This window comes from Heliangelus exortis, chromosome 3, assembly GCF_036169615.1.
Source record: "Heliangelus exortis chromosome 3, bHelExo1.hap1, whole genome shotgun sequence".
NCBI classification, from domain to species: Eukaryota; Metazoa; Chordata; class Aves; order Apodiformes; family Trochilidae; genus Heliangelus; species Heliangelus exortis.
The window spans coordinates 21,328,814-21,341,224 of record NC_092424.1 but is presented as its reverse complement, the minus strand read 5'-3'; the positions used below and the strand labels follow the sequence as shown (position 1 = coordinate 21,341,224).

Here is a 12,411-nt window from a genome sequence, read left to right as displayed (position 1 = left end):
CAGTGCTGCACAGTCCCATGCACTTACATGCCACACTCCTTGCAAGGAAAAATTGTTGTTGGGTCGGTCTCACCACTCGTTGTGCTGTGGGCAGGTGAACTCTTGATGGAGCAGTACCCACTCTGCAGACCAGATTTCTGCTTAGTGCCTGGAATGGTGCATCTTGTCTTTGTCACCTGATTGGTACCCCCGTGAATGCGAGCGTGGCCATTTAGAGCTTGTCGGGAACTGAACACCTGATGGGAGTAGGGTAGCAGGAAGAAAAAAACATAAATATCAAGAAATCTGCACTGGAAGAGGAACTTCCAGCAGACAGAAGTACCCCGAATGCATACGACAGTAGGACAGCTCTAAGTGTCTAATGTGCATCAACAACCTACTTGGTCAAATAGTGATTGCTCTCAACCATATCTCATTAAAGAAACTCAGTCATAATAAAACAAACCAGTGAGCTATCCTATTATTACAGCTGGATAACAAAAAGGTAATCAGAGCTGTTACCACATAGTATTTCTTATCAGTGCAGTATCTCAGGAACCACTTTTATGTACAGATAAGCGATTTGCCTGTGTTTTGTGATGTGGGAATTAAAAGCAGACAAAATCATTTGTCCAGAGATATTCAGGAGGTATCAACGTCCAGGAATAGTCTAAAACTCTGATTTCCAAAATCACAATTCACTATCCACCACGCTACTGAAGATACCAGAGACACTTACAGCACCACAGTTTGGCATTTCACAGATGAAGGAGGACGAAGAAAGTGAAAGACTCTGAAGGGCAGGCAGATCAATAGGTCCAACAAGAGGGATAGCTGGTGGGTCAGGAGACTTCTGCATTTCTCTTTCTTCCTTTCTGTCTTCTTCAATCTCCTCATCTTCCTCTAGTACTTCCTCTTCTCCACTTGTCTGAAGTAGACAGTGCATTTCAGAAATATTAGAAATGTAGTCAAAGACTGTACTGGAGAGCAGTACATAAACAGTGCTAGAACAGACTGCTGCTTAGTCAACTCTGCTTCCATATTTCAGTATTTTTTGCCATCCCCAACGAACTACTGGTCTTGCTGGAACTACCACCCCTTAATAGACAAGCTGCAGCTTGTGAAGCTTTTCCCCCAGCTGTTAGAATGGCAAAGTACGTTATATTCAGAGTCAAACTAAAATACTTATTTAAAACAACAACCCAGATCTCTTAAGATTACCTTTAATACAGACCTTCCATGCAAAAAACTGCATTGCTAGCCTGTGCAAACAGTCTTTGTACTAGGATATTAGAGCAGCCTTTAAGATCACACACAAACACACAGGCACAGGAATAATTTATAGAGGTTTATCTGCTTCATCTATAGTAAAAGCCTTAATTGCTGGAATAGAGTTAGATAATGCACTAGGCAAAACACTTTTTCCCATTAAAGTCCAAGAATACAAAACCTTGGAGTAGATGAGGTCAAGAATGCTCATAGAGAACATGATTTAGAATTATAGAATAATTTTGGTTTGGAAGAGAGCTACATCATCTAGGTCAACCTCCTCCTCAAAACAGGACAAACAAAAATTATCAAATGTTAAACTTCTTCATATTATTCTAGACTTACCAGACATTCCTCTCTTTTTTTCTCTAAACGGGTCCTGTGTTTCCGTCCCAAACGCAAGATTTTCTTCCAGGTATAGTAGTATTCCACACACTGTGCAACTGTCTTAGACTTAACCTAGAGTTAAGCAATTGCATAAATAATCCAGTCTCAATTTTTTCCTTTAATTCAACACGATTTTAATGTTTTCCAAGAGGCGGGCTTATTTCTCAAAGATTGAAATAGAGGGCCAAAAAGACATTTTTTCTGCAACAGAATACTTGTGCAGAATATTTTTTTTTTAGTTATTGTTTTTCAATCACATTTGTGTTGACTGATTCAGCTTCAGCACCTTTCTCTGGGATTCCACAGACTAGTCAGAAAATGACTGAGAATATACTTTTGTAGCTCAAGCATACTGTACCACTGAGAAATCCAAGACTTAAGACTTAGTTCCCATAAACCCAAATGTTTTTCAACATTTGAGCCAACAAGTGAGGTATTGTTCCCTGAGACGTGTACACATTTTGTCCTTTCTGCTGCTGTGTAGCAGAACACAAAAATTAGGTCCAAACATGTCCCCTCTTCACTGACAGGTTTCAACCCTTTCTGATGCAAGGCTCAATGCCAGTGACTCAAGTACCTTTTAACAAACTGCCAGAGAACACCAAGATGGTAGTGGAGCACCATGCTTGCCCCACACATGGAATGCTGTAACTTGAATCCCAGGTGTGCAAACTTCTACATATAATAAGAGGAGGAATAGGTTGTATTCATTTACTATTGAGTGTTTTTACTGGTGCTGCAGTACCTGGGTACACTGCATGGAATACATCACTCCTAGTGGCATTCTTGTATCTACAGCTGGCCCTATGCCTGCAATAGGCTGGTCTGGCACTGGAGGGAAAGGGAAGGGGAAAAGAATGTAGCAAGTGGAAAAAAACAATTGATAGAACAGAAATAACCTTACCATTTTCTGTACAAATATGAAATCTTTGCTGTAGGTAGATAATGCCTCTTTGAACAGCCTCCTCTCTTGATGCGTCCATTTGTCAGAGCCTTAAAAACAGAGTGAATTCGTTATAAACTACAAAACCCCCATGGGAAACCTCAAGTACATGCTAGAAATTACTGCTACCCAAACACAAGTATGGCTGTGCTGACTCAGATCTCAAGTCCATCTAACCCAAATTCGGTCTCCAGTAGCAGTCACAGGCAGTTGCCTAGGAAACAGTAAGATCAGGGCAAGCAAATATAATGCCTCTCCCTAATTTTCTCTAACCTCTGACCGCTTTCAGCACAGGGGACTTCCTCAGTCTGTTGCAATTTGCTTATTTAGTAACTACCCTTGTAAGTGCTGAACAACTCTTCCTTTCAACCAATTAAACTTCTTGCACCCAAAACACCCTTTCCCAAGGAGCTACAAAGATCAGCAGACCCTCTGTTTAAAGAGCCACCTTATTTTCTTTGTTTCTTTGCTCCCAGTAGCTTCACAGGATGACCTTTACTTCTTCAATCTCAACCATCACCTCCATGCTATTCAGAATTGCATGTGCTTTGTCACTCTCACACCTCTGATCACCCTGCTGTCCCCCTCTCAACCTTTTTCAGTACTAAGCCATTTCTACAGATATGAAGGCACTGGAAAGGTATGTAACAGCCAATATTTAAGCAATCCACAGACTTGCACAGTGGCATCACCATGTTGTCTGTCCTCTTAACATTTTTTAAGTTGAGTTTTTTTTAGCAATACAGAGCTGATGCTTTCGTAAAACTATGATTATAATCCCAAGGTCTCATTCTAATTGAGAAGTATCACCACAGAACTCATAATTTTACATGTTAATCTTGTATTGCTTATTCTTCTACATGTCACTTTACATTCAGCTACACAGAAGTTCATCTATCATTTTGTTCTCCAGATGGTAACTCTTCTAAAGCCCTTTTGCAGCTCTTCACTTGCATGGCTTGAAGTAAAACACTGAAATTTCTGTGATAGAGGTCACAAGTAGATAGAGTTTGTAGCACTATGCAATACACACTGTGCTTTCTGATAATTTAATGAAGTTTTATATAAAGCTTTCAAACACTGTTATTCTGCATTTGCTTCACCAGCCTAACTGCCCATGAAAATGTGAAATAATTGAAACTGAAATGAATTTGTGCTTCCAGTATTAGTCAAACAGAAGGAACACATGATTGCTCCACTGCGTTGAAGCAGTGCCCTGCTTCTAGGAGTAGGCAACAATACATATGTTAAAGGAAGGGTATGTAAAGAAGCCAGAAAGTGAATGCCTTTGAAGAGGCTTACACTGTGAGGAGATTCTACTTCAGTCTGAGTTTCTGAAACATTTAAAACTTTATCAAAAGAAATCCCTAATATTCCTGTCAATGTTACCATTCTCCACAGAAATGCTTGCCTCTGCATTGAATTCAATTAACTTGGCCTTGGCACCATGCATGGTATCGCACTCTACAGGCTACTTATGCCTATTAAAAAATATAGAGATTTTTTTATTAACTGCAAATGTTTTGCTTTTCAGTTCCAACTCCCAGGCTCACAAGCTTAGAGCAGGTCTCTCACTGGTTCGTCAAACGCTGAAAACAAAAAAATTAACTTTTCTGCAACCAGTTTTATGCAGGCTTTTCCAGTACTGGGTGCATTAGTTATTTCCACAGAGATTTACACTGAAGCTCTCTTAAGCAACAGGGAAAGGCACTGGCTTCAAGCCACGAGTTTTATTTATTTTGTTATCACCAAAAGATCTTTTTGCTGACACACTGAACCTGCATCTTTCCCACCCTGAACCAGCACCATTCCCTTCTTACACAACGTTCCAGTCATTTGCATTTACTCTTCCTTTGGGCAGGGGTAAATAGCACTGATTCAGTGCAGGAGCATGCACTACTATGCCAAAATGTAACTTTAAAAAGTATGACAACACAAGGGAGATATTTTGAGTTTTCAGCCGGCCACTCCATCATGCTCTCCTGTCTCTGTTTCCCCCTCCTGAAAATACATAAATAATAATAATAATAATAAAGTATTCACTTCAATGACCTAATTTTATTGTATAGAGATTTCAGGCCTTACAGTTTCCTCAATAGCTGTTGTACTGGCAGAAACCCTTATAAGATTATGCGGGTTAATTGGAAGTAACCTAATTAATAGAATAAATCCTGTGTAGGAAAAGAAACAGAAGAAAAGCTGTTTTTAACTCTGGTTGCTGGGAAACCGCTCTTGCTCTTGTTAGCTTGAGGGAGATATAGAGAACGTGTATAGAGAGATATCTGCAATGCAGCAAGAATTTTGGACTTTGTAATAGAGCGATCAAATTATAAAGCTGAGCTTTCTGTATAGACATTTATTACACGTTTTGTTATATCTGCGTATTGTCTTTGCACTAATTAACTGGTAATAAGTATCTTCCACAAATTTGGGGATTTTGGGCCCAATCTGTGGTCTTCAAAGGGGCTACAACTACACCCACAGAGCCCCCCACCAGGGATGGTTTGAAATCATCACCTGCAGAATATGCTAGGTCTGATCCATACCCTACCACAGTAGATATGAGAAGTTCTGTCAGAAGCACATTATTTCAGAGATCATCTCTTCTCCAATTCTCACTGCAGTTGAACTTCAGTCCTGAGAAATTTCACTGTTCAAATGAAAGCAATTCAAGTGTTTGCAACAGCCCTATTCATGTATTAGTTACATATTCCCTTCCTCTTTCCTAGAACATCATCCTGACAGCATTAGGACAGAGAGATTACGGTGTTCTTCCAAGCAGTCCTAGGTCAGCATGCCCAGTTCTCTTGGCACACAACAAAAAAGTGTCAAATTTCACAAAATGCATCCCTCATGACTCAACAGCTGCCAAAGAGGAGCTATTTGTTTCTCCCCCCACTGGAGGGAAACACTAAGGATGAGTTTGGGTATTTTTTATTTACGGTAACAACTTAATTCTCATGAGTCAGTGCCATTCTCTGTTTCGGTCTATTCCACTTTCAAATTTGGCAGTGCCCAAGAGCTGTGATTTTTGAGTACGGAGCAGAAAGCCCAAAGTGTTAAGCCAAAGAAATGACACTTGAAGCCATTCATGAACTAGATCATGAGAAATTCCTATATGCCTTGAGTGGCTGATTATCAGCCACAAATAAACTACTATTCAAAAGCTGCTGCATGGTGCTGGTTGCTGTCTGTCAACGTAAGTTGCCAAACACATGTTGCATTCAAGAGCATTAGTAAGTAATACTTTGTCGTGTTATACTTAAATCCAGACTGGTGAGGTTTTATTTCATGCTGTGATAAAAAGAATCAGACTTCCTTTCCTGCTTAAAAAATGGGGATACACTGATGCCTACAGGTGCTACTTAACAATGTTTTGGGTCATCTCATGTGAAACAATCTCTCCTGGCTCCTCCCTGCATCACAATAAAACACTTTCTGAAACTACTTTCAAGTTGCTTCAGTAAAAACTGTTCCTCCTTCTCTGCCACACAAGCAGAAGTTTCTTATCTGCTCTGCTAATTATGTCACTCACTGAGGATGAGGCTGCTAGGATATCTCCTCATCTTCCTGCTTGCATGCCCTGGACTGCATCACACATATGATTTGGTGTCATCTCTTCAGACAAGAGACCCAGGTCAACATTCCTGGCTGACATCCTCCTCCATCCACCCCCATGTCCATCCTTTGGATTGCAAGAGAGCTGTTATCAAAGGCAATAGGCATCTCCTCCAGCCAAGCCCGAAAACCTGATCTTCAAATTTATTCACTCTTATTATCAGTTACCATCAAACATGTTTCTGTTCTTGTTCTCAGGCCAAGAGGTTAAGGAGTTGCTTTACAAAAGAGTTCTTGTTGCTTGGGAATCTTTCCAATGGGCTGCTACAGACAGGAAGAAGCTTGCTTCTATACTTACGTGGCTCAATGACTACAACTGGAAATGAGCATATGACCCTGGACATTTTTGATTGCTTGACTGACCACCAGAAGATTCTTGGCTTGTTTCCTATTGAGCCTAAACTGCAGATAAATCCTTAGGGCTTTTACATGAAAACTCCGTTCCACATGTCCGAGCAGATCTTAGCCACTGTGAAGCATTAAGTAATAACATGAAGGGCTGCAGAGGAGAGACGTTTGCCACCTATGCTCAGGTGACATAACTTAAGCCCAAGGTGGGCACTTCTGCTTCATGATGAAAATGAGGTTCTCACTGTATTTATTAAAGAAACCACCCTCCCAGACATGTTGGCTTTTTTGGCTACATCCATGTAAAGAGAGGTTCTGTATTCAGTGCTAAGACACTAGTGAGAGTTACAGCACTGCCTCTTTGGAAGGATGCTCATGATCATCATATTCACTTATGATATGATTCAGAAAAGGAGGGCAAGACAGCAGACATCTACATATCAGAAAACTAAGACCTTACTGGTAGTAAATTACAATCTACATATAGCAGATTTTTAAAAGGAGATCAACACATTTAGTTTAAGAGAGTAAAAAAATTACTCAAGGAAGTAGAACCCTACAAAGCAACATCGATATAAAGTTTCTGTACATCATCAGTCAGTTGAAGAACTACCAAACTTGTAACAAAAGGCTCCAGAAGTACCACCCAGCACTGTCCACATCATCTCTCTATTAGAGGCTGCCATCCCTGCAGCAGACAGCAGGGAGTGCAGCATGATCCCACTCTCCAACCTGCAATGCCAGCCTTGGACTCTGTAAACCAGCAGATAGAGATGGCAAGGAAACCTACCAGCATAGTGGTAATTTGCCAGAGGATGACACTTCAATCTCACTGGCTTTCTCAACAGCAGCATCTCAAGAGCAACCTAGATTAAAAGCAGAGAAAAACAGAATTAGCAAATGCAGTCAGATGCTGCATACAACTACATTATTTAGAAGACTATTTGGTATGAGGATATGAATTTATTTTCTCTTTTCTGTCATAGGAAATCACATCAAATTACTTCGAGGCCCATTAACACTGTATCTCACAGAAAAGCACCTAATGCACACCTGTCCTGCTTTAATTAGCACAAATGTGGCTATTACTTAGCAACTTCCAACTCTCCCCTCTCTTCTGATTGCCACATAAAACTAAGTTTATAGTCTTTGATTTGATATAGTGTTAATTAATACTAATATTTAATGGTTGGATTGATAGCATTAATATTTATAGTATGAAGTCTTTAAGAATATCGCTTTAGGTCAACATCTGTCAGGAATGACAGCAAGTACAGTTAATCCTCCTTTGGATCAGGGAGAGAGATGATTTGTAGATCCCTAAAAATTTTTCCCTGACAACTTCGGAAAACAGCAAATTTCACATCCTGACAGTAAGGTCAGGCACCTGTCTCAGACCCCTCAGCTACAGCTACACAAAGCTTAGGGAAACTGTGATTCAAGCTACAGAACACTGTTTTAGACAATCCTGTGAGATTCATTTCAGCCCTGCATTCTGCTGCATTTTGCTTCAAATTTGCTTTCCAGGAACTGGTGCAGGGCCTTGTCTTTCCCCAACAAAGGGCAAAATGGATGTTTTGCCCTAGTTAATAACATTCCCGTCACTGAATTAATGCAAATATTTGAAATGCATTATTTATACGAGAACTGTGTGCAATTACCTCAGAGTTCTGAACAAATAAGTAGATGTGATTGCTGCTACAAAAAAGGGTTTTTTAAGGGCTGGAAGAGGTCTAAGCTTTCTATGACCAAATATAAAGCTTGTGAAATATCGGGGCTGGAGCAAGCACTGGGAGACATTCAAAGCCCCAAGGCTATAAAGTAATCTTATCTATATGAAATATACAGTAAGCCTTCAGAGAGGCACTGCTTTGAAATTTAAATTTATTAAAGAATGAAAAGGAAAAGTCATTCCCCAAAAATGTTACAGGATGTGCAAAGCATTACTGCTAATCAATCAGAAATCTTTTTATATAACCGTATCTAAATCCATTTAATAAAGCATGCTAATTTATCTGCAGGAGAGGATTATATCTCCCGTTTCAGCTTCTTATCTTACCATAATATCTCCTTTTGCTTCAAAGAGAGAGTGCAAAGCATATTCGGAGTTAGTTCCTCCACCAGGTAACACACTGGAACAGCTCATATTTAAAAGGTCTTCCACTGTCAGAAAAAAGTCAACATTTTACTGCTAATACAGCAGCCTGCCAGTCAAACCCCCAGAGCCAAGGACTCTGTAATGCCACTGAAAGACAACATAGTTCAGGGCAGCAGCTCTCATATTCTCTTTTCCAGCACCTCATCTCCTGGTTTTAGGATCCCTTGCTGAGGAGGGGATGTGACTGGGATTTGCAGAGTGCATCGCTGGGATGGAACAGGATATTGCAGAGCCAGAGGCAGAGATTTGGCTGGGAGGCTTACACAGGTCAGTGATGTTGCTGTGTCAAGAAGGCTCCAGCCAGGGTAGAGAAACAGAAATGAACTACACTGAAAGCAGGAATGAACTTTGCTAAGGACTGGTAGAAGCTGCTGAGCCCATCACATTTCCTCTCAGTTATGGTCACAGGACAGGCCTGGAAGCCATCAGCTGCCTCTCATCTGTGATCTCTGTCTTTACCAGGCAGTTCAGCACCTAAAAAACCTCACTTCCCAGCAACCATCCTTCCCCCTTGGCTGCCAGAAAGCAGCCCATCCAGACTTCACTTCAAGTGCCACTCTGTAAGGCTGTTACTCTGAACCTGTAACATGCAGTTTTGGTCTCTTGATCTGCACTTGCAGTAATCAATACTCTTGAACATTTTGCACAGTATAGATGTAAGAAATCAGTTTCAACAGGCACAGAGTGATGGACTTCTAAAATGGCATATCATTGTACCTCTTTGTTGGAAGACTTTGTTTTCCAGGTCTGGCCATGGTTTCCAAACCAAAGTAGCCTTGTGCACATCCTTCTCCATTAACAATCTGTCTTGCAGCTCAGGAATATCAGCCTGGAATCTGGACCCAATATTGATTCGTCTGTAAAGGCAAATAAATAAATATGTATTCAGCTACATAACATGCACGAAAAACGGAAGCTACATTAGTGTTCACTTCGTTTTCAACAAAACCTTTATTACACTGGAGTGGCAGGAAATTGTGTCAAGACTGCTTTACGCCATGCTTTACTCTCAGTGGGATAAATGTTTGAATGTTAAGAATGATTCTCTTGGGGGAATTCAAACTTTCAATACCCAGCTGAAAATGTACTCAGACATCATACCTTATGGAAAACCCATGCAAGCCTAGATGGTTACTGTCTAGCAAAGTGGCTGGATGCCAAAAGCAGTAACCTCCTCTCCCATAGAGGCACTCTTCAGCAGAGAGCAGAAAGAGAAATTACTGCTGAGGGACAACACTATTAACAGATTACTCTGGGGAACCTACCAGGTAACATCTCTCCACAGTTAATATATATAAAAGCAAGAGTAGTGGATAAGCATACATTATCCTCACAGCCCTCTTCCCAACCATCACTAACGCTTTTTTTTCACCTTCAGTGCTCCCACCAAGCCTTTCCCAGCATTTCTGAGCCATGCCATCTTTGTTCCCAGTGTCCTCAGCCACCATTCAGAGCAACGCTAAACACATCCTGCCCAACGTGATTTCAGGCAGCTGAACACTACCTGCGCAGTTAAAAACACTTCAGGCCACATGCTCTAGGCTGGACCCAGTCTATACAAAAGCAGTGACAAAAGCAATACTGTTTTTTCTTACGGTTCAACAGTCTGTTCTCCTGGCCCAGGCGTCACAGGAACGACACTCCCATCAATACTATCTGAAAAAGACATTGGAGTTCGAGTGGGTAAGGGTATTTTGATGGTAACGGTATTGCTACTGATGCTCTACTGCCTAGGCTGCATCGCCACCTCCACAGTAACATCAACATTACTCCAGAATATTAAGCAAAATTACCCTTTATCAATATTTACACAGAAAAAGTCTGAACTTTTAACAGGTGACAGAAATGTAATAACTTGCAGAGGTTTCTACTGCCCTGATCACGTATAATTAAACACCTTTCCTTGTCATTAAACAACAAACACTTAAAATGAACCTCACGTCTCAAACCAGATCTCTTCCCTCCTCTTCAGAAGGCAGAGATGTAACTTGATCCTTTCTTGAGGCAGACCATGTTGAAAGATCACAGGCCTACTCGCTGGTTGGATTCCTCTATCCACTTTACACTTAACATCACCTCTATAAAATCTAATGTAAAAACCTGATAAAGATGAACTTTTCTCATGAAGACCCAGCCATAAACATGAGCACATGAAAAAATCATCTGTGGGGCAACACTAGAAGAGAATATGGTAGTATTTACTGTGCACTGCCACTCTGTGAATGTAACACTTACTGGATCGACACAGGAGCACCCGTGGAGTAGGTGTCAGTGGAGTGAGTGGCAGCTGAGTATGTGAGGTGCTATGAGATGATGTGATAACACTGCTGAAGAGACCAGAGCCTTGGCGAACCGGACTCAGCATTGGTGGTGGAGTGTAGGGGGGGAGCTCGTGTGTCCGGTCCAGCAGATGATCTCCGAGGACACGGGGAGAGCGCAGCTGACTCTGGTACAGGGTAGCACCAGAGTGGGACATGCTGAAGTTGAAGGAAGGAGGAGGTATGAAGAGAGGTTCAGGTCTGTGCCGATACTTCTTCTTGTCCTGTAAGGGTTTGAAGTCTTCTTCCAATTTTACAGCGCTTTGATGAGTTTTTTTGCAAATTTCCTAGATGAAAACATGAAGAACTTCATGTTTAAACATGCTTTGCACACAATCCCTTACAGCTCAGGGCAACAGCCACAGCAACCAGGCAGTTATTCAGGCACCACCATAATAAGCCTGGTCAGTACAGTATCTGGTGCTACACCAAAACCTCAGGGGAGTAAGGAAAACCAGGACAAATTACCCTCACCTTCCTCAGTAAGCCCTCTGGGTCAAGGTTGGGCTGAGCCACAGGTAAAGGCATGGAGTGGCTGCTGCCAGCTTTTCAAGGTTGAGGGAACGGCTCTCCCAGGCCATGAGTCTCCCACACCCTTCTTCAGCTCCACCTGAACACCCTTTTATTTGCACTTCTATTTGCACACATGCAGGCTGTTGAGAATTACTTAATTACCCAGTCACAGTTTATTAGAAACTTTACACTAGATGTTTTCCAATGCATTTATTTTGTTTGAGTAGGAAGGCAACATGAGCTCAGTGGAATTACCACAAGTACTCAGCAGCAGCAAAGGAAGAAAAATGTAATAAATTCAAATTCTTTGCCTCTTATCACTACATTCCCATCAGCTTGAGTACAGTCCAGCTGCAACAAATCTTAAGCTTAACTCTCCTCTTTCCGTGGAGGAAAAAGGGCAGGCGATGACCATTTGGGAAATTCACACCCTGAAACATTCCCAGAATTCTGGAGTTTTAATGTTAAAGAATCATCTAATGATAAATCCCTGCAGGCCACAGACGAAGCAGCCACAGAATTTGTGAAAATATGGATTTCTAGGGTTTGGGGGTGGGGTGGGAAGAAAAAGAGTCTCAGGTTGTGCTTGAAGGACACACAGAAGCTGGAAAACGAACATGATATTAAATATACTGCTTTCAGGTGTTCAGATTGTAGATCTTCTTTTGGATAAACTTGGAAAGTGGAACCAAGTTTTTGACAGATAGTGTTACTCCAGAATGTCAGCATCATCTTGTAAATTCTACTACTACAATAAAAGTAAATTACTCCAATGTATGTTTAGACAACATGTATCTTTACACCATGGGTGGTTCTTGAGAATCACATTCACCCAATAAAAACCATGTTAAAGCAGCATTAGCGCTGTCACCCTTTAT

General features: G+C 41.2%; 1 protein-coding gene across 4 annotated transcripts in view; it reads right to left on the bottom strand.

Moving 5' to 3' along the window:
- The window catches only part of TRERF1 (transcriptional regulating factor 1), a 97,488-nt gene that overhangs the window by 1,193 nt on the left and 83,884 nt on the right, over window positions 1-12,411 (bottom strand). For all 4 annotated transcript variants that reach the window (XM_071739541.1, XM_071739543.1, XM_071739542.1 and 1 more), the window contains 9 exons: window positions 10,938-11,307; window positions 10,298-10,358; window positions 9,420-9,559; window positions 8,604-8,707; window positions 7,335-7,410; window positions 2,540-2,628; window positions 1,594-1,707; window positions 719-907; window positions 28-236 (listed from right to left, as the gene is read on the bottom strand). In XM_071739541.1, the coding sequence (XP_071595642.1) occupies window positions 28-236; window positions 719-907; window positions 1,594-1,707; window positions 2,540-2,628; window positions 7,335-7,410; window positions 8,604-8,707; window positions 9,420-9,559; window positions 10,298-10,358; window positions 10,938-11,307 (1,352 nt within the window). The remainder of the gene's footprint in view (window positions 1-27; window positions 237-718; window positions 908-1,593; window positions 1,708-2,539; window positions 2,629-7,334; window positions 7,411-8,603; window positions 8,708-9,419; window positions 9,560-10,297; window positions 10,359-10,937; window positions 11,308-12,411) is intronic.